The 21,658-nt window shown below is 51.0% G+C and overlaps 1 protein-coding gene across 6 annotated transcripts in view; it reads right to left on the bottom strand.

Moving 5' to 3' along the window:
• Positions 1 to 21,658, bottom strand: part of Abr (ABR, RhoGEF and GTPase activating protein) — a 210,493-nt gene that overhangs the window by 5,245 nt on the left and 183,590 nt on the right. For 5 of the 6 annotated variants that reach the window (XM_013347239.2, XM_013347242.2, XM_013347240.2 and 2 more), the window contains 5 exons: positions 3,155 to 3,214; positions 2,805 to 2,914; positions 1,949 to 2,088; positions 1,115 to 1,249; positions 289 to 394 (listed from right to left, as the gene is read on the bottom strand). In XM_013347239.2, coding sequence (XP_013202693.2) covers positions 289 to 394; positions 1,115 to 1,249; positions 1,949 to 2,088; positions 2,805 to 2,914; positions 3,155 to 3,214 — 551 coding nt within the window. Of the gene's footprint in view, positions 1 to 288; positions 395 to 1,114; positions 1,250 to 1,948; positions 2,089 to 2,804; positions 2,915 to 3,154; positions 3,215 to 14,165; positions 14,386 to 21,658 lie in introns of those variants that run through there. The other variant, XM_013347243.2, reaches the window with a different exon arrangement.

The following is a 21,658-nucleotide window of genomic DNA, read 5'->3' as shown; positions in this document are numbered from 1 at the left end:
AAAACCAACCTGAGGTCTGTGCTTCACCTACCACTCTAAGAGGGTCCCCTTATGTTTTCCAAGCTATTCTTGATTGTTCAAGCAATCTCCCTGCTTCAGTATCCTGACAACAGGCATGTGTCACTGTGCCATGGCCAATTACTTTAGGCTACAATTAGGAGGTTGAAAACAATCACTCAGGCTTCTGTGGGTGGCCTAGCACAGGTCAGTACCCAGGAGGTGGAGTTGAGAAGATGGGTCTGGCAGGACAGGTGACAGCTCTGGCTGAGCCCCACCTTTCCTCCTTACCTTTTCAAGTGTTCCAGCAGGAAAAGGAAGGTGATGAGGTTGGGGTCGGGCAGGGAGCGAAGTAGGTGCATCATGCAGTTCTCCTTGGCAGCAGGGTCTGACAGGGCTGCAGGAGGAGAAAGGGCTAGGGCAGGGCTTGGCTGGAGGGGCTGTCAGCAGCAGGTTCCCCTGGGATGTCCCACCATGGGTAACGTGGCTAGAAAGCAGGCTGGGGGAGCGGCCTCCTCCTTCACTCGTGAACTAGCCATTATCCCAATGCCGCACAAGCCGTACTCGGTGCTAGTTCAACCAAGGAGCTGCACATTCTTACTAGGGGTGGGGATATTTCCTGTCAAACACTTCTGATGCTGGCACCTAGACTCAACAGCCTCCCCTAGATTTCACATTCCCCATGGGGTCTGAAGCCTTGTCTGCCTCAGGAGAAGATGGGAGCATTGTGCCAGGCCTGGAAGTGGCCCATGTAGGTGGGCACAGAGGTCCACTGGCTAGTACCTGAGCAATCAGAAGAGCCATTCTGTGGGGATCAGGGTAGCTGTCCCCACTATATTACAGTTTAAACCACTTCTTCTCTGGTCCTGGTAGCTACCAGCTCAGGGCCTTCTTCCTTAAATGCCTGCGTCTCTAGGAAACAGATCACTACATAAAGAGAGCCACAAAGGGGACACACAGGCAAGAGCCCACCACACTCTCGGGTCCTTCAGCCACAGTGACAGAAAGTGCACTGGACACATCACTGGCAGTAGTTCCCGGGGCATCTCTTCCTGCCTGTCATTTCAGCAGCCTAGACTCAGCCCAGTTAACCCTCCCAGGATGCCAGAAACCTCACCGATGCCCTCCATGAAGGCTGGGTAAAGTCGGTCTGTGAGGAGTGGCTCAGGCAGTTCCCGAAAGTAGAGCTTGAGGGTACCAGCAATGGCGTTGATGTCCATGTCACTCAGCATCAGTAGGATGTCCTTGTTATCTGTACGGGAGGGGGCAAAGTCTGAGGCTACACCGACCTGAGACAGCTTCTCCTCAGTGGCAGCCCTCAGTACATCTGTCCCTCAAACCTCTACCCACTGCACTTCAGCCTTTGGCTTCCCTTAGAAAGGCAGGCCATACATGGTGCCCACCAGCTCTGTTATGTCAGCTCACTTGTTATCTGGAGGAAAGGACAGCAGGGGGCAGGCTTTCCCAGAAGAGGGGAGGGACATAACTTGTCTGGCTGGACTCACTGCTGCTGGCCTAGTTCAGGCACCCTGAGCACTAGATATGCTACCATTGCCTCAGCCTGACCCAGTAGGATGGAGAAGAGGAAACAGAGGGCCAGACCGCACCACGGAAGGGCTGTGCTGAGAAGACCTGCCCCAGGGTAATAGGGCCCAGAGCCAGCGGGGAGGAGCCTGAGCCAGCAGTATATACTCTGGAGTCAAAAAGGTCTCAGTTTCAGTTGAGGTTCAAAACCTTACGAGATGGGTAACCCGGAGGAAGGGACTCGACCTCTCTTTTGCTGTCCTTATTTGTAGCAGTGGGTAAGAAACTGAGCGGAGGGAGACTAAGTGAAAGACGTAGAACATGTAACTTGTCAGAGGACTCGGAAACAGCTTCCTTCATGCTACAACAAACTATAGGCCAAGACTTCCCTGCTCTCCACCCATGCCCACTGGGCCTCCCTACTCACTGGCATCAAAGACGGCCTTCAGTGCCTGGATGTCCGTGGCCACCCCTGATATCCTGTAGATGCCAACCTCCTCGATGCCCCTCTTCTCCACCTCTTCCACACATTGTCTTACGATGTAGGGCACCTTGGAGCGCTCCCGCCTGTAGGACATGGGTGCACAGGAGATGGATGGAGGGAGCTTCTCACACTGGCTGTGCCCTCTAGTTCCCACAGCAGCACTAGCCCCTTGGGGTCAGGAGTGAAGGCAAAGAAGGCCTGGAGAAGAGGTTTTCCCATTCCCTAGAGCCTGCTTGCTGAGGTACAGAAATGAGCATGGGAAGAAGTCTCAAAGACTGGTGAAAGACCACCCCACTGGGTCCAGACACTTGTGGGCAGAGAACTGCAGTAGCAAGCGTGAGACCCTGGGTCCGCACCCTAGCAATGCAATAAAAAAAAATCCTCCAGGGGAAAGGAAAAACAGCAAACAAAAATGTTCACAGGGAGGCTAAGCAGCTAATTCATATGACCAGGGTAGGTCAAGAGCTGGGAACAAAGCGCCCAGAGGGGCAGAGTGACCTAACGGGCGTGGCCCTTTCCCAGCCGGCCACCCTCTGACTCCAGCTTACTGCCAAGCCCACATGTGGGCCCACGGTCATTGTCACTTGTTTAGTGCAGGAAACACTCTGGCCTCCCTTGGGACTGTCCACTGTTTCCATGTTGGACTCCTTAATTCTAAAACATCCTGGGAGCCATTTCTGGCCTTCACACTGCTTGCCTGTGGTGACTGACTAGGCTGCTGGCACGGGCAGGGGCTGGAAGGTGGGATGTGGCTGGTACCCAGGTACCCAAGCTATTCAGTCTCCAAGGCAGCACCTACTTGGTCACCACGCTGATCTTCACTCCGAAGACACCAGTCTGCTTTTTGGATGGGGTCCTTTTCAGGCTCATGTCACGGCTGGTAAATTTCATGGAGAATTCCACTTTGATCTGGTCAGGGGGTGGGGTAGGTACAAATCCCCAGGGCATGAGTGTCACCAAACATAGGGTCTCTTTCCCCAGGACTGTAAAGAGGGCTACCCTTAAGCTGGCAGGGCTCCATGCACACCTGCAATTGGGATAGGGAAGGGTGTGGCCAAAGAGAGGACACAGGACTGAGGGAGGTACAAGCTGCCTAACACCCAGGGGAAGGTGGCAGGAGGGTGCCCACCATGGCTCAGATGTCCTTACCCCATTCATTTCAATCACATCTGTATGCCAGTTCTTGGTTTCCACAGTCTGTGGATCCAGCTGCGGGGGAAGAAAGGAAGGAGGACAGGTCAGAGCCCAGCTTCCCCATTGGTCAGCAGTTGCTTCACAAGACAGGTAAAGGGTGGAAAAGGCAGAAGGCTAGATGCTGATCTTGAAATCAACCTGTTGAAGTAGCCTGAGCCCGCAGTTCCCTCCCCCCAGTCTTCCCTAGAGAAGGACCCCTGATTCACCATGCTGGCTCCTGACTACCACTACAGTCAGATGGGCCTTGTCACTTCATGTCACAGACACAACAACTGCACACTAAGAGAGCACAACACATACAGCACACTTAGATGAGCATGGGAATGAGGGGCTACCAGGGCTTCCCGATTTCCTGGCACTTACCAGAAGAATGGAACACTAAAACCACACTGTGCCCATGCGTTATATATCCCAGCCACCCCTAGCCCCTGCATGTTTTAAACTCAACATTACTATGGCAAGTTTAAGTAGCTGTAAAGAATATCATTTCCAGGATAATGTAAATATTGACATCTTAAAAATGATGACATCATTCTTTAAGTGTATGCAGTGGAATCTAATTACCATAGTGATTCAACACCCACCATCATCCACTTAAACACAAGAATGAGCTCATCTTTTGAGGTGACAAGGCCCCTCTCCTTCAAGGGATCAGAGCTGATGCAACTCCCCCTGCCCACCTTTTTCCTGGGTAAGTCTCTTCAGGGGTACAGTGTCCTGTTTAGTGTGCCTAAACAGGACACTGTACCCACAGAAAAAAGAAATGACATATGCAGGTCAGCCCAGGTCCTCCAGCGTCGGTGACCTCTGATGAGGTCTGGGATATACCTGGCTGGCTCTGGGCCTGCATCTAGGCTGCAGAGGCTCGAGCCCTGTGCCCAGCAGTGTGTGCGCAGAGGTGGAATGGGACCGAGACAAGAATGCAGCATGTGGAGATCTCCCTTGGGCAGAGCACCTGCCCACAGTGGGACAGCTGCCCGCCTGATTGCTGCCTAGGCCCTCTCATTCAGAAGGCCTGACGCCAATGACTCCAGAGAGTCCCAAAGGAAAGAAGCCCCAACTTTGGCCTTACTTTCCTGAATTTCCGTTCTTGCTTAACTTTCGCCCCCAAATCCCCGACCTGCAGCACGGCCTGCTTTTTCCCAGTTCCTTTACTACATCTGGACTGCTGGGTGGTAGAATCAGGACCTCTGTCTGACCTGATTCTATCTCCCAGAAGTGGCCACACAGGGTAGAGGGATCTCAATTGTCCTTCCCAGCCGACTGAGACAGATGCATCCCTTTCTTTGGAGATTTCTGAGACAGGGTCTTGCTCTGTGACCCTGGCTGCTCTGGAATTCCCAATCCTCCTGCCTCAGCCTCTTGAGTGCTGAGACTTCAGATGCGTACATTCTCGTCTACTTAACGACCAAGTCTTTTGAAAGTAAGTCTAAGCACTGGTGGAAGTCTCAGGCTGTTTGATGGTCCTGACACCATATATCCCTTTCCTGTCTTAGTACCCTAAGGCCTGGCACCGCCTCTTGACAGAGCCAATGGCTCCCAACCCCTAGAGAGGCATCTGGACTTTCCCTGAGTTTAGAAATAACAGGGATTAGTGGTCATGGCTGACCTGGGGCTCCCATTCTACCTCATGAATTTGGGTGGACCACCAAGACTCCACGAGCCTTGACTTCCTCACAGAGGTAGCCATGGCTACCTCACAGGGCTGCCTGACAGAGTGTGAGCATTCTGTGTTATGTCTGACACGTTGACAAATCTTTTGTACACACATCTCAGTTAATCATCATAACCCACTAGCGTGGTTTAAGCTTTCATAGTTGTTCCCATTCTGAAGACGAAGACATAGTGACTCAAACAGTACAAGAAACCTACCCAGTATCCAAGACCTAGGGAATGTGCGCTGGGTGCAGGCAAGTCTCCCTGACTTACTCTCTTTGCTCAATCTGTAGGATATCATGCACCATGCCTAACCTGACCTCTGCAGTTTGGAGTGGTGGCCGATGGCAGCATGATTCTCTCAGAAGCAACAACGGGCCTCTTGGAGTAGAGTCTGGTGTCTAGCTGCTTCTAGAACAAACTTCCCGTTTCCTCTCTTCCCCACATGAATCTGCTTTCCTGGAAGCCTTTTTTGTTATTTTGTTTTTTCCGAGACAGGGTTTCTCTGTGTAGTCTTGGCTATCCTGGAACTTGCTCTGTAGACCAGGCTGGCTTTGAACTCACAGAGATCCACCTGCCTCTGCCTCCCTAGTGCTGGGATTAAAGGTGCCACCCCCAGCACCTGGGAGCTGATGCTAAGGTCTAGCACTAGCTTGTTGTGGGTTCACGTGCTCCAACCTTTCAGGACAGCTGTGGGTAAGACGCCGGTCTTGTTTTCTTTGAGTTCCCACTACTACCATGTCCTTGGTTCCTGCCACAGGTGTGCCCCTAGTAGCCCCTTAGAAAGACCTGCTCAGCTTCTCGGTACCCTGACAATGATGCTCAGTTTCCCAGGAGGCCTGCAGCCACAAGAAACCAAGTCTATTTCAGGATGTCATTTAAATACAGAGAAGGGAGGGTGGGGAGCCGAAAGGGACATGGCACATTTTCCAGAGAAATGATGCTGCCTGAGCTACTGTGACTATTTATAACCCCTGGGAACTGTGGACTCTGCTATTTCCTGATTAGATTAGTGCTCAGGGTGCAGGAGCCAGCCCCAGGGATGTCAGTCAGAGGGGACAACCATTAGTCCCAGAAGACAGGTGCCATCCATGGGTCCCAGGCACAGGCGCTGAGTGGAAGATATCAGACCATCTGAAGGAGAAAGGCAGATGGGGCTTACGAGGGGCTAGGTGGGGGAGATCCACAGGTAACAAACCTGCAGTGAGGCTCCTCCAGGGTGGAGCTAGGCAAAGGAGAAACAGGTGCCCAAACTCCTTAGAGGACGTTGTTAAGCAGTGGTCACACACACACAGCAGTCCAGCTGTCTGTGCATTTAGCATCAGTCCCCACTGGGGCCACACATCCTGCCCTGTCCCTGAGAGAAGTGGAGGCCTTTAGACTACTATCCAAGAGTGCTCCAGCCCATGAGCCACAAAATGCAGGGGCTCTGCTAGAATCCCCGCTCACTGTCACTCTTTTTAGACCAAAGGGGCCTGCATTTAGCATAGAAGTACCAACATGGTCTTAGAAGGGTGAGGCTCAGAAGCTCCAAGGACAGGGGACACGCAGTATGAGTTTGGGGAACATCCTCAGACGTGAAAGCCCTTTCTCCCCGGGCCCAGTTTTCACCAGTCTGGGCAGGTAACCACATCACTTCTTGGCTACTTCCCGGTGCTGGCTTAGAAGGCACAAAGCAGTTCTGTCCTTCTCTCACAACTGGCGTCTCTTTTCCTAGTCTCTATCAGTTGATAAAGCCATTTTCAGGCCCGAATCCTCCCGACGGCTGGACCACGTTCCACTATGCCACATGTCCTCTACCACACAGCCCACCAGGGAGTGATGAGTATGGTTGCTTCACCTTCTCACATGCCCTCACGTGGGCTGCTTAGTCTTCGGTAAGAGGCCTGTCTAGGAGCAGCTGGGGACCAAGAGAAAGTCTGGCTTCCGTGGAGAGCAGCAGAGGTATGGGCAGTCCTCAGGAAGCAGAGCCCTGGGATGCACCCAGGGGTTCAGTGGATGATGCACGCCCTGATGACAATGTTCAGCAAGGCTCTAGGCCTCCACCTCTGAAAGTGGAACCCCCTTTCTAGGAGCCCCCTCCTATCATTACCACAGCACTTGAGACCAGAGGCTGTGAGGAGTTCAGCCTCCTGCACAAGCCCCTGACTTCCTACTATTCCTACTTAGTTTGCCTGTGGCCTCCTGAGACTGACACCCACCCTTGCCCTTTTCTGGAAGGGAACAGACCTCCCTCCAAGTCTTAAGAGATTTATAAAAATTACATGCTCTCTAACAAGGACAGTAGATCCAGTGTGCTAAAGCCGCTCTGCTAAGAGGCGTGCGAGCGCCACACCACATCAAGAACCTCAGTAAAATCAGCTGCAGCGAGGTACTAACAAAAGGTAGTCTGGGTGTCCCTGGGGGACCAGGCCATGGAGGTACCATGTTTGCTGTGGGTATGGCTCTGATACCAAGGGCCACAGTGACGGCCTCGGGATGACTATTCCTTGCCTGCAGTACAGTCACAGGCTTAGGGCTGGATCCCTTGGGAAACTAAGCCAGCCTGTCATTGGGACATACCACAGGCGTGAGAGGCACAGCAGGGCAGGCAGTGGGGAGAGGAATCTGCCAAGAGACAGCCTCGCCTTCCTGCAGCAGGGCACTTAAGATTCTGTCAACGTGGCTGCTGAGCTCAGGGAAGGGCAGAGGAACATGCCTCTATCCTGCCTTCCAGCTCAGCAATTGGGTCAGAAAAGAGCAGGGTCAGGCTCAGGAAATTGTCGCTTCATCTTCCCAGTGGCCTGGCAGCCTCACTGTGAAGCCCAGCCAGTTCTGCCTTTCTAGCCCTCTCCCTCTGGAACAGGCACAGCGGGGCTGGCCAGGCTGCTCCGAAGGTGCTCTGTGGCCAGTCTGCCCATCTGCTCCAAGCCAGCCACAGGTGCTAAGCTGACTCCCATCCTAAGATGCCTGGATGAGGCCCCTTTGCTTCTACTTGCTTCCCCTCCCCCTCTCAAGGACTTTGAAGTTCCCAGGGCCCACATATGGAAGGGGTTTAGCAGCTCTGAAGGAGGCTTTTATTGAAGCCAGGTTAGCTTCTTAGTCCCATAGCAACCTGCCTTTTCCAGCGCTCCACTCAGTGCGCTCAGCCTATCCTGTGTAGACCACACTCTTAGCTTCTGGTTGGGCATGGCTGAACTTTGAGGAGAAGCAAACAAAACTCAAAACCGGACCACTTCTGGACATTCACCTCTCCCCTAGCCCTGGGGCTCTGCCAGGGCCTCCCCTACTCAGAGCCAAGCTTCAAGTGAAAAGAGAATATTTTACCCCGCCCTTGCCAGGGCCATGCTGGGGTCAGCAGGGCAGAAAGAGCAGGGGCAGCAGCCCTGTCTGGAGGTGTTTAGGGCCAAAGCAGCAGAGGCGGCTTTCAGCTGCCTGAGGCAGAAGACTTTCCAAAGTCCATGCCGGCTGCTGTTGAAATGCCAAGGGTCTGGAAGACCACCATGGCTCAAAGGCCTTGACTTGCAGTGGTTTCATAAGAATTATAAAGTCCTTTTCTAAAACTGACTTTATCTCTCCACCCTGACTAGGAACATTTTTTTCTAGGTATAGAACCTACTTCTAGTGAAAATGGGGACACTGGCAATTCCACTGTGCAGCTCTGGACAGACTCCTCTCCAGGCCTCACATCTGCTCCGAATCTCCTGTTCACATACATCATCAACAGCATCCCTGTGACCGCTGAGATACAGCATGTTGGGCCAAGTAGCACATCCTACCCACAAGGCAGCTAGATGGGCAGGAACCCTGAACCTCCACAAGTTCCCATCTAGGTTATCAACTGGCTGCATGGTCACCCTGATAACTGGACATCACCCAGGGCCTGAGGAAGTTCTGGGCTTCCTCCTTGGAGGCCACATAAGGCTGGCGGTATAGGTGAGATCCTATATATAGAGCCCAGCTGCTTGGATTTAAGAGCCAGCTCCTCTGTTAAGCACCAAGTGACATCATCTAGGTCATTCTCTAAGCCTCCGTTCCCTCATATATAAAATGGCAAGGATAATACTAGCACTTACCTCAGAGAAGATCAAGAGCTAAGACTGATGCCAGTACCCCGGTCATGCTCAAAACACATCAACATCACTAAGTTGTGCTGAAAGGCTCTAGCGGCTTCCTTCTGACTGCTGACAAGTCCCTATGCCTTCAACTGTGTTCCCTCCACTCTGCATAACCTTTGCCTGCTTGTGAACACACCTGCTCTAGGGCTTTAGTCCTGTAGATTACTTAGTCTGCACTGTCCCTAGATCTTTCATAGCTAAACCCATCAGAGTCCATCAGTTAAATTCTCCAGGCTAAACCTCCCAACCCTTCCCTTCTATTCCATTACCCTATTTTCTTTTCACAAACCATCCAGCCTGAAATGACCCTCCTCACTGACTGACTTCTTTAGATCAGGCCTCCCTGCCTGGCCCTCTATATCCCTGGGCCCTGTACAAGGGAAGTGCTCCATCAACATCCGTGCCCCAGGATGTAGGGTAGAGACAGCTTATAGCTTTCTACCAGGCTTCCTTCAAGACAGGAGCCAAACACTCCCATTTGCCTCTCTTCTCCTATGTTCAGTGAATGGCTGGCCATGGCCCACGTGCACTTATGTGACCTCTCCCATCTAGACTCTGCTGCGTGTGAGGGTTTAAAGCTTAGGGATGAAGTCCTAGCCAAGACCATCATATGAGCTGGATTCACAGAGATCAACCCATTCAGCTCCTTCTCTGCACCGACACCAGAAGGAAGAGGTTTATCCAAGGTCTTGCAGTAAGTTAAGCTATTTTTCCAGGACTGAAAAAAAAATGAAGCCCCTTGGCTCCTACCAACCCAGCGCATGTTTCAAGAGAGGCCAAACTAGGGGACATTTCCTCAGGCACCTTTCCCTTTCTGCAGAAGCCCAGGAATAGCTCCCATGGCTCCCGTGAGACCAAGGACAACACACCTGGTCTATGGCTTCTGGAAACCCAAGACTGATATGGGCTTTCTCCTGGGCATTGAGCGGGTCCCAGGAGCAGGGTGTGTGTGTGTTCCTCTAGGCCACCAGGGAGCTGACAGAACGCCAGTGTTCTTTCCTGTACCCAGCATGCTGTGACAGAGGAAAGGAAGACAAACAGTCCCTTGTCAGTTCAGCAGAAGGCTAAGTCCCTGTATATGAGTGCCCTTCGCCAACATGTGGCAACACCCCCAGACAGCATGTGCAGAGGTTTTAGAGATCCTTCTTAATTCTCTCCATAGCACTGTCATTCTGGGCCTGGGACCTCACTATCTCTGGACTACTGCAGCCCTGGAAGCCAGCAACTCTGGCCTTTGAGGAACCACTCTGGTTGGCAGGCTCAGCAATCCCTCATCCAAGACCATCTAAAAGCAGGGCACCAAGCCCAGGAGGGACAACTGGTCACTCTGTGTATAGGATCAGACATGTTGGAGAGCACCAGGGAGGCCTGGCACTTACTTCATACAGTACCAAGAGCTAAGACATTCCAGGTGCCAAGAAGTTTGACAAGTTCATCCTAAGCAAGGGCTTCCATCGCAGGGTGTATGAATCTTGTGCAATGCACAATATGGCTCTGCATCTGCATCTGTATGGGGCTACAGTGCAGCAGATATGCAGTCAGGGACTCTGGAGAGACAGCTCAGTGGAAAGGTGGGGGAGCTGGGGTTGAAAGACTATTCATGTGGTTCCAGAGCTGCTCACTCCAGGAGGTTTAAGCACAGAGTCCCAGGGTCCCACCTGCTGGTCTGACCACAGTCCTGTGCCCACAGAGGGCTGCAGGGTCTCTAGTCCTGGGGGAAGTGCTCTTGTTCTTTTGCCCATGGTTGAAGGAATACTACAGGGACACGGCTGGGTCCGTGAATGGCAAAGGCACACTCACAAGTTTCTTCTCTTTGATAAGAAGTTAGGGAGGATGGCAGTAGGGTAGAGCATCAGCAGCCACAGCCAGGGCAGAAGTTTTTAACATCTCTCCTCCTTCTCAAAAAGGGTCTTATTATGAAGCACAAGCTAGACTCAGACATGTGCTGGTCTTTCTCTCTCAGCTTTGCAGACTAGGACTACAGGCTTGGGCCACCACACGCAGTGTTAAGGTCTCTCTTCACCTTCAGAGCCACAATGAATGAATGAGCCCAATGTATGTATCTTATATCCTGTACTCTTGAACCCTCACTGTAAGCGACAGCTAGGAATGGCTAAGTGAATGTCTTCGGATGTGCATATTGTATGCACACCTATGCCGGAAAGATCTGTCAAGCTAAATGACATGCTAGAGGGGACTAAGGAGCTGCCCTGTCCTAACAATGGAATCCTCTTCTACGGCCCTCTTAAGCGCTAAGGTCACCCAGACAAGTGACCTCAAGGCCCCGTACCTTGTCTTTTCTCAGGCATGGACCACTCTGACCCTTTATGTAAACAGCGTGGATTAATGGTCATCACAGAACAGGTATACTTAACAACACCAGCCCTACTCTTGCCTAGAGAAGCTCTTCTGGACTTCTCAGGCCCACATGGCCACTCTTTGAAACAGAGACAAAGGCCCCAGAGGCTTTCCTTAAGTCTCCTCTGTTCTCCCTATTCACAGTTCAACCTGAATCTCCACTTCTGGCCAGTATCTGGTCTGAATGAGAAGCATCTTTGTCATGGGTGAGTGAAATATTAAGAGTCTTCATTTCCTCACCAGACAAATGTCTCTGGCCTGGCTTGCTTTGGGCCTCTTACTTAGCCTCTATGATTCCCACAAGGGACGCTATTAAAACCTTTGGCTGTTCCAGGATTAGGAATGGAATCCTCCTTCAGTCCCTTCGCCTCTTGGGTTCAACTTAAGAATCTAGACCCAGGCAGGATAGGAGGAAGGGCAAAACCTCTGAGCTTGCTCTACTTGAATATGATTGGAAAGAGGAAGTAAAAGGAAGGAAGGAAAGATGGAAGGAAAGAAAAGAAAAATGCAAACTGAAATGCAAGTTAAATACTGCACGTCCTGGCAGAACCCACAAAGCCAAATGCCACGTGTGTCCTCTGCTAAATGCTTGCACAACAAACCAACTGCCAAGCCAGGGCCTAGAATGAAGCTTCAGCCCCAGAACTCTCCTTGCGGACAGGACAAGAGGAACCTACTCCAGCACTGCCCCTAGGCAAGTCCCTGTACCTCTGCCTCCATCCCTCCAGCAAACAGAGGTTTCACACTCCATTGTAATATCAGGACCTTTCTATCTGAACAGACTTTTCGGCCCCAGTGTCGGGTCCCAGAGGAGTCACCCTTCTCTCCCCTCTGGCTTTTAATGGTTTTGGTTAGAGGGGAGCAGAAGCCCACAGGTATCTCAGCATCCATGACGTCAAATTCTTAAGGTATGGTTAATGAATTAATAACGTGGTCGCTCATGCCAGGCTGGGCAGGACCTTTCCCCCACCCCACCTGAAGTCCTGCATAATCAATCTCAGCACCTTTAGCCTGGCAGTGAGCCACTCTGAAATAAGTAGGCTAACTCGGCTCCAGAAGGAAGGGAAGAACAAGTGTCAACGCCCTAACCTACTGGCCAATGCATAACGAGGTAGGCTCAGGAGGGCGGATGTCCCTCTGTCACCTGCAGTATCAATGACACCGACACCCTTCGTCACACAGCATGTGCTAGGGGACTGAATCACCAGCTACACGGCACAGCCCTGCGCCATGGCTATCCTGCAGTCACACTGACACCAACAAGCTCGCAGCCCAGCACCTAGCTGGTCGGCCACCCTCAGCCAGAGATCACAAGAGAAACAACTGTCAGATACCACCTAGAGTCGAGCCAGCCAATGAGTCCCTAAAGTGGCTTCTGTTCTGCCAGCCACAAATGAAAGGAGAAGTGAAAGCATGGCTTTCAAGGTTTAGAATTTTAACCCTACCTGCCAGGCACCCAGGGAGGCAGGTAGACAGTACAAGGATCTGACTGGCTTAGTTTTAGGTCAGGAACCTGCTAAAGCGGTTTCTGGCCAGCCTTGAGGTATGGGAATGGTGTCTGCTGGCCTCAGCAAGCGCTAGGAGAGGAGGACAGGGTGGAGATGGCTCCAAGCTGCCGGCAACAGACAGCTGCCTCAGCACAGAGGGGCTCTGGGAGCTGCCAGGGCCAGTAGGGCTCTGCTTGCTTGGTCCCCAGGGAGACTGAAGGTGACACAGGGGCCAAAGCAGGACAGCTCAAGTTGCTGCCCTGCCCAGCACTTTCCAGGACTGATGTCACCTCTATAGGGTCAAATATGCCTGACTGGCCAGAGATCAAACCAAGCAGGAGCCAATGGGCCCAAGACCATCCTTCTTGTCAGGTGCTGGCTGGCACAGATCTCAGCTGAGGATCTTCCTCTGAGCCACAAGGAGACTTGCAAGTCCCATCACAGACTCCATGTTCCTCAACCAAACTAAAGGATTACCAAGGCTCTGGCCAACCGGAACCGGCACCCTGTAACAACTTAGGCGGTTGATCTCATCTGTGGAGTTATCAAACGCTTACTGTGTGTTGGGCACTGGGTCTGGCTTCTCCTTGACCGCCTGAGGCCGGGCCTACAGCCAGCCCCAAGGCAGCCCGCCCAGCTGCAGGACAGCCAACTTCCATCTCAGACTTTAATCCCAACTCAGGTCTGGGGCTGTAGACAAGACCATGCAGGCAGCTTGCCCTGGGATAGCTCGGTCAGGAACCCCTTGGCATGCTGTGTGAGTTGCTGGATAACCAGTTGGCACTAGGCCAACAGTTGTCTGGGTGGTCCCTGAAGAAGCAGTCTAGAGCCCCCAGACTCAGCACATTACTCCCCATCCGCCGCCACCAGTCCTTCTTCCCGGGTGGCAACGATCCTTTCAGCTTTCACAAAGAAAGCTCACATGGCAGGCCATGCTGAGGTGCCCATCAGCAAAGGAATAGAGAGCTGATATCCGTAAGAGATGGTTGGGGGTAATCATGCTTGTGCTGGGCTCCTGAGAGAACAATAACACCCCGTGAGGCTGCCTGTCTATTCCTATTCCTGTCAGCTTATATTCAGGAGGAAGCCAGACAGAGTCTACTTAGGGACACAAACCTCTTTCTGCTGAGCATTAGACAGATACAGAGAAGGCAGCCAGGGTTAGGGTGGGGGTCACCACTAGCATTTATCACTAAGTTCAAGCCACTTAAAGCATACTCATACCCATATTCCAGCCTATCTTGGGACTTCTGGGATCCAGCAGGAGCAGCAGTGCAGAGGTAGACAGAGTCCCCAGCAGCCCCAGCCTTCCCGCAACCCTGCAGCCAGTCTACCCCTCCACCACCCCGCCAGCCCCGGGGCTAGCACCTTGTGTCGGAGCAGCTTACTGCGCACTCGGCCCCAGAGCCGGGCGCCTGTATTGGGTACACGCTTGCTCCCTGGCTCCTCCAGCTGATCCAGGCAGCAATGCTCCAGGGATTCACACACTGCCTTCAGGCTGCAGTCGGGCTGAGGCAGGATGTCCGTCATGCTGGTGACCAGCCTGCCGGTCCAGCTCCAGGCAGAAATGCGGAGAGGCGCACAGCTCTGGAGAGAGCTGCCTTCTTCACACTATTGCTTAGCAGGGACTGTTAGTGGGGCAGTCCCGAAGCAGCAGCGCAGCAGCGGGTGTGGGGCTCGGGTTTCTCCTCCCCTCCCTCTGCGTCCTCCTCCTCCTTCCCCCTCCCTAGAGACTGCAGCCAGGAAGCAGCGGAGTCTGAGCTGAGCTTACCACCAGGGCTCAGTGCCTCCCCTCAGGCAGCCTGCTGCCCTCTCAGGTGAGCTGCAGCTCCCAGGACGCGGAGTGCACGCGCGCGCGGAGTGTGGTGCACCACAGCCAGCTGCAGACAGTGCGCATACACTCCCGCCCCACGGAAGAAAGTGACTCCAAGTAGAATTCGGAGCTGCCCTTTCCAAAAACCATGCAGGCCTGGGGTTTAACTCTTGGCAAGTTGGGGCTCCTCCTCACCCACCCTCTATCTCTCCTTCCAGCCTCTACTAAATAAAAGTTTGACAAGCAGCTAAGCACAAGCCAGTTCCTAGTCATTAACTCCTTCACCACCAGGCTGCTCCTGGGGCTTGGGTAGGCATCAGGACTTGGGGGCAAGTCCATAGAGACTTCCAGTGGCCAGAGTTGTGGGTAAAGCTGCATGTGGCCACAAAGAGCTGCCTGCCTCCCTTGCAAAGGACTGCTTTGGAGTTCCACTTCTCTACTCACTCAGCTCCCGCCCCAAGGCAAGTTTCTCAATGCTAGCTCGGTGGCAGAGCCAGACACCTGTGTTCTCCCAAGTCTCCTGTGGCAAATGTGCAGAATAAGGAAGCAGTCTTTGGGGTTTCAGCAGTCCCAGCAGGTATTAGGATGCCTGTGACCCTCAGCAGTCACGTGAGAAAGCAGACGTAGCTCTGGTCATGAGTGTCTGACATGGAGGTGCTCTTAGCTGCAGCCCTGTGTACCTCACCAACAAAGACTTCTGCTCCAGGGGGCAGAGGATGCCCAACAGCACAGAAGCAACTGCATTATCTTGGTAGACAGACTCGTAAGTGCTTGGTTTGATTTTTTTTTTCCTTGTTTGTTTTGTTTTCCTGAGACAGAATCTCTTAATGTAGCATTGGCTACATAGACGGGGCTGGCCTCAAACTCAAGAGCTCTTCCTGCCTCTGCCCCCGTCCCCCCAGTGCTGGGATTAAAGGCATCACTGTGCCCAGGCCCAGCAAGCTCTTGTTCTAATTGAAGAACGAGAGGTGACTCCTATCTCAAGCTAACCATGCAACTTATAGAGTAAGATAAGAGAAACGCCAGAACCCTAGATGGCTAGGGTATATGCAACCCAGCTATCCTGGCCATCCCACCACTGCAAAGCTGGGTGTGTAGGAAGGAAACCTCGAGCTGCACAGTGCCAACCATGAGCCAGGTACCATGCACAGTGGTTTCAACACTGCACTTACATGACAGTGCCGCTCATGCTTCCGTTTCAGAATTGTGAGAACTGGAGCTCAGAGAAGCAGCATTCTGGCCTGAGTTACAGATATAGCTGCAGCAAGGAAGGGACAGCAGGGGCCCCCAAAGCCCCCTGTGGGTCACAATCACTGCCTGGCTGAAGTATGGATAGTTCTCAGGATATGGTGAAAAGTGATGGATTGATGTTTAGGAACCAGACGGCCCTCTGAATACCCCGCTGGTTCTCAACAATGTCAGTCCTTGGGGTTTTCTATTCCTGCCCTCGGCACCTTTTTGGGAAAGGGGCAGTTTAATTGCAGAGCCAGCCAAGAACTGGTCAGAGAAAGACTGCTCTTCTTTGAGTGGATAGCACCACACTGACCTGTAAGAACTAAGAACTTCCCCCCAACCTTATAAAAAACAAGCATTCCTGCTTGACATTTGAGGAAACGGAGCCACGAGAGTAGACTGGGGTTAGTGCGGCACCTCTGCTCTCCTCACTTCGAAGGAATGACACTTTGGGAAGTGCACGTGACACTCTTCATTTTGATCTGGGTTCCATGAGGAAGGCCTGGCTAAGTGCCTGATCCTGGAGTAAGGGCTAAGAAATCAGAGGAAGCAAAAGCCGGCCAGGACAAGGCTGCAGCCTGAGGGCAGCAGGGAGGAGATGGGACTCAACTCTCAGCAGGAGGCAGAAGCACTTTCGTGTACCTACTACGTAGCACATGAGGACTGAGGTGTCCTCTCTCTGCCTACCTTCTGCCCAGGGTTATACGACCAGGACAGTGAAGATGAAGTACCAACAAAGTTGAGAGAAAGATCACTCTTGGCAGGAAGGAATGAGGGACGCTCTGTGGAAAGGAGGAACTATGTGCATGGGTGAAGTCGCTCCATTGCTCCCACAGGTCCCTGCTGTGCTCAGCATCCTCTTCACAGAGGTGCAATGGCTGGTTGCATAACTAGCCGGGAAGGTACCTTCTGAACTGCTCACCTCATTCACCTGCTGCTCACACACAGCTGGTATTTGGTGCTGGCTGGTTAATCCCAGAACGGCTGACGCTGACTTCCTAAGGTTCTCTTCCCTCTAGCTGGGTCAAATGCCACAGAGTGCAGTCTCGGGGAATCATGTACTGCTCCTCCCCATGGGTGTGTGGGAGAAAAGGGGCAGGATAAATCCTGTTCCCAAAGTCCTACACTTGTCTGCCTTAAGAACCCCAGGCTCAACACTTGTCTGGGTAAAGCAAGCTCTGATTGGATAAGCAATGGCCAACTGGTCTCCATGGTGACAAAGGTGCCTTAGCAGATGGGTAGCTGAGTTGGGAGCCTCTTCCCTGGAGATACTCAGATTTTCTTTCCTCCCTAAGGACTGGGCCCTCCTCTGGAGACAGCACAAATTTGCCTTCTTTTCTCCAAGCCTCACTCAGGCCTTCTTGAAAGCAGGGTAGAGGAAGGGGTGTGCAGGATGAACATCCCAGCGTGTCCCTCAAAAGCAGCAGTATGAACAGTGGTCTCCATAGCCAATTACAGTCGATCCTCATCTCTGTTACATAGGCAAAGCTCACACCAGCCTGGCCACCCAGGAAGTAATGACGTTCCCCCTGGCTGTGTCCTCCCTGTCCATTCAGCCACACCTGGCAGAACCGCCTCCGAGGACATGGAGGGCCCCTGTGTCTGGATAAACAGAGCTTGGGTGGTAAAGACTCATGAATGAACAGATGTCACTGCCTTCGGAATTAAAAACATCCCTCGTGGACTGTCATATTTTCCCTCATCCCTTCCTTTGGCTCTTGGCCAGAGCAAAGAGTAGTTGTCCCCAGGGCAAGGTGAGCAGGACCCTAGGCTATATGTAGAGAGAGGGATGCCTGCAACCAGCACAGATGTAACTGAGCAAAATTGGGGTAGATGATCAGAGTAACTTTGCAGAGGGAAAAGAGGTCAAAAGGGATAATGCCCAATCCCCGAACACAGCGCGGGCTGGGTCTCCCGCAGAGGGACAAGGTCTCCGCAGAGGGACAGGGTCTCCGCAGAGGGACGGGGTCTCCCGCAGAGGGACAGGGTCTCCCGCAGAGGGACGGGGTCTCCGCAGAGGGACGGGGTCTCCGCAGAGGGACGGGGTCACAGAGGGACGGGGTCTCCGCAGAGGGACAGGGTCTCCGCAGAGGGACAGGGTCTCCCACAGTACTACCTTGCTAACAGCTATGGGAGGAACAACATTCACACAAATCCTTTGGCCTATGAACACAGCAGGAAGGTTCTTACTCAGAACCTCAGAATGTGGAGGCTGCCTCTCTAAGAGTGACTTCCATTTTCTCAGAACAACTTTTATCTTCTCCCAGCCCAGACTGGGACCCCCGATTCCTCAAAATGCCAGCTCCCCCTACTGGGGACTCCTAAGTGATAGGAGAAGCTCCTCCAAACAGGCCATTCTGAGAATCCTGGTAGAACACAGGAGCCTGGGGTAGGAGAGTAGGGAGGGAGCATCTAGGTCTGAGAAGACAACAATGTGGCATGGGCCTAAAGGAACGAAGCTGGAAGGAGCTGGAAGGCAGACTAATGGAGGGCAAGGCAGGCCGAGGTTTCAGGGAACAGAGGAGGACTGAAGACAAGCACTAAGTCTAGAGACCAGGTCCTATGGAAAGGCCATGCCAGCTGGGGAAGAGACCGCACATCATAGGAGAGGGCCCTGGCCCCTCATGATGGCTCTGCAGGTAGGTCCTACATTCCTGTGTGCTCTTATCTTGACAGGTACCCATTTGTGCTGGATAGCTTTTTATCAACTTGGCCCAAGCTAAAGTCATCTGAGAGAAGAGAACCTCAATTAAGAAAATGTCTCCATAAGATCTGGCTGCATGCCCGGGTGATAGCGGTACATGCCTTTAAATCCCAGCAGGAGGCAGAGGCAGGCAGATCTCTAAGTTCGAGGCCAACCTGGTCTATGGAGTGAGTTTCAGGACAGCCAGGGCTATACAGAGAAACCCTGTCTTAAATACCAAAAAAAAACAACCAACCAAACAAACAAACAAACAAACAATAAAAACAACAAAAATCTGGCTGTGGCAAACCTGTTGAGCATTTTCTCAATTAATGATTGATGGGAGAGGGTCTTTCACCCACTCATTGTGGGTGATGACAATGGGTGTCCTGGATGCTATAAGAAAACAGGCTGAGCAAGCCATGGGAAGCAAGCCAGTAAGCAGCACCCCTCTGCTACGGAATAATCTTTCGTACAGTGTGAAGATGTATCTAAGCCAAGGTGCCTTCTTATCGGATTAATGAAGAGTTAATGGTCAATAGCTGGGCAAGAAGAGGTTAGGTGGGACTTACAGACAGGGAAAGACAGCATGGGGGGAAGCAGGGTCATCAGCCAGATACTGAGAAAGCAGGAGAAAAAAATGTCATACCAAAAAAAAGGTACCATCACATGGTAGAGCGTAGATAAGAAACATGGGTTAATTTAAGATGTAAGAGCTCATTAGTAACAAGTCTAAACTATCAACCAAGCATTTATAGTTAAGAGTAAGTCGCAGTGCTGTTATTTGGTAGCCTGTTGGTGGACGACTGACTGGTGAGACAGAAAACACCCACTTACAAAGGGTGCCCAATGAGAGCCTATGTATATCCACATAGAGCCTAAGAAAGCTTAAGAAAAGGTTCCAAACACAAAAATGAAGCCAAACACAGTTTCTCAGTCCCACAGTGCCTCAATACAGAGAGGTGTCTTCCAGCCGCTGCCTATGGACTTGAACCACCGGTGGGAGCCCCACCAGCACACCATGAGCTAAACTGCATGGCGGGTTTAAGTTTTGCTCATGCAAACAGAAAAGATGACAGATATGCAGTAAAAGACAGATCTAAAAACTCTGAACGGGTTACAGTGTGTTAAAGACACACATAGGCTTGGGAGAGAAAAGAGAAAGGATATAGATAGTCATAGAAAATAGTTTAAAAACAATAAAATCTTTAAAGAGAGAAGTTTAAAAAAAGTCACAAAGAGATAGAAAATACACAAGGAGTCTGGATCCTGTATGGTACTGTGCTGTCTTTAAATTTTCTGACTGCTGAGGACTGAGACATAGCTGCTAAAGGACACTGGATTATGAAAACTGCTGGATTAAACCAACCTACATATTTTAAAAAATCTTGACCTCAAAATGGAAGTCAAAACATACCTTGCTTTGGGAAAGAGGTTGTGCTTTTGTTCCCAGAGAAAATAAAAGGCTGTAGATTTGTTCAAAGTTGAAGATGATCAGGTTTGATAGGGGAAGACCCTCAAAGAAATAAAAAATATCCTGCTGGGCAGTGGCATGCCTTAGTCCCAGCACTCAAGAGACAGGGGCAGCCAATCACTGTAAGTTTGAGGCCAGCCTGGTCTACAGAGTGAGTTCCAGGACAGCCAAGCCTACATAGAAACCCTGTCTCAAAAAAACAAAAAAACAACAACAACAAAAAAAAAAAAACCACCCACAAAACATGTAACATAATTTACCTGCTCAAACATACAACAAAAATCATCCGTGGCTGACTTGTTACAACACATAGTCTATACTTGAATGAATGCAGATATGTATGTTACCTTTAAAAGTTTACGTGTTTTCAGAGTAAGGGAACAAGACACCAATAAAAACAAATAGAGTAGGTGATCTAACATCTCAGAATACCTGTTGCAGTTTTCTCAGAGTTCTGCATCCAGGACAGCTTCCAGGTTGCAAGCTGAGATGGTCCAGGGTCACACACTACTCCAGCAAAGATTTAACCATTATCCTATATTTTCTCAGATGCTAGCACCCCAAGACAACAGGAAGCAGTCTAGAGAAAATAACGCCTACATTCCCAAAAGATAGATTATAGATGTTTGTCTTTGTTTAGGGGAGTTGGTTGCAAATTATTATTGGTCATGGCAGCCAAATGTTCCTGTTGTTAAGTAACATTACACCCTTCTGGGGTCCTTTGATGAAGTTACATATTAAATGATTAGACTTAAATTTTCCTTAGTTATGATAAAAGGTAAATTAGGTATAAAACTCTAGACTCACAAAGGTAAAGTAGATAATATTTTCTCTAATTTTTTCCAAATACAAATGGACTGGATATTATAGCTATAATTATTGATTACTGTTGTTATATGTAGTTTTTAATTAGACAAAATGTTATAATCTTTTTGTACACTGTGAAGTTGTGTCTTTGCCAAGGTGCCTTCTGACTGGATTAATGAAGAGCTAATGGTCAGTGGCTGGGCAGTAAGAGGTTAGGTGGTAAGGTGGGACTTACGGACAGAGAAAAAAAGACGGGGAGGTCACCAGCCAGATGCAGAGGAAGTAGGAGATAAACATGTTGTACTGAAAAATGGTACCAGCACATGGTAGAGCGTAGATAAGAGGGGTTAATTTAAGATGTAAGAATCAGTTAGTAACAAGCCTAAGTTATCAGTCGGGCATTTATAATTAATATTAAGTCTCTGTGTGGTTATTTAGGAGCCAGCTGGTGGGATGGAGCTGATAGGCAGGACAGAAAAACTCTGGCTACACTCCTCCATCACCTCTGTATCAGCTCCATCTTCCAGGTTTCTGTCCTGCTTGAGTTCCTGTACTGACTTTCTTCAAAGATGAATAGTGAGGCTAGGTGGTGGTGAGACAGGCCTTTAATCCCAGCACTTGGGAGGCAAAGGCAGATGGAGCTCTGTGAGTTCTAGGTTAGCATGGTCTACAAAGTGAATTCCAGAACAGCCACGGCTATTGCATAGAGAAACCCAGTCTTTTTTTTTTTTAAAAAAAAAAAAAAAACAACAACATAAAAAAGGCAGTTGGAGAGATGGCTTAGAGGTTAAGAGCAAGGAGTGCTCTTCCAGAAGTTCTATCTTCAATTCCCAGTAACCACATGGTGGCTA

Source organism: Microtus ochrogaster, chromosome 7 (genome assembly GCF_000317375.1).
Source record: "Microtus ochrogaster isolate Prairie Vole_2 chromosome 7, MicOch1.0, whole genome shotgun sequence".
NCBI classification, from domain to species: Eukaryota; Metazoa; Chordata; class Mammalia; order Rodentia; family Cricetidae; genus Microtus; species Microtus ochrogaster.
This window is presented reverse-complemented; position numbering and strand designations above follow the sequence as displayed.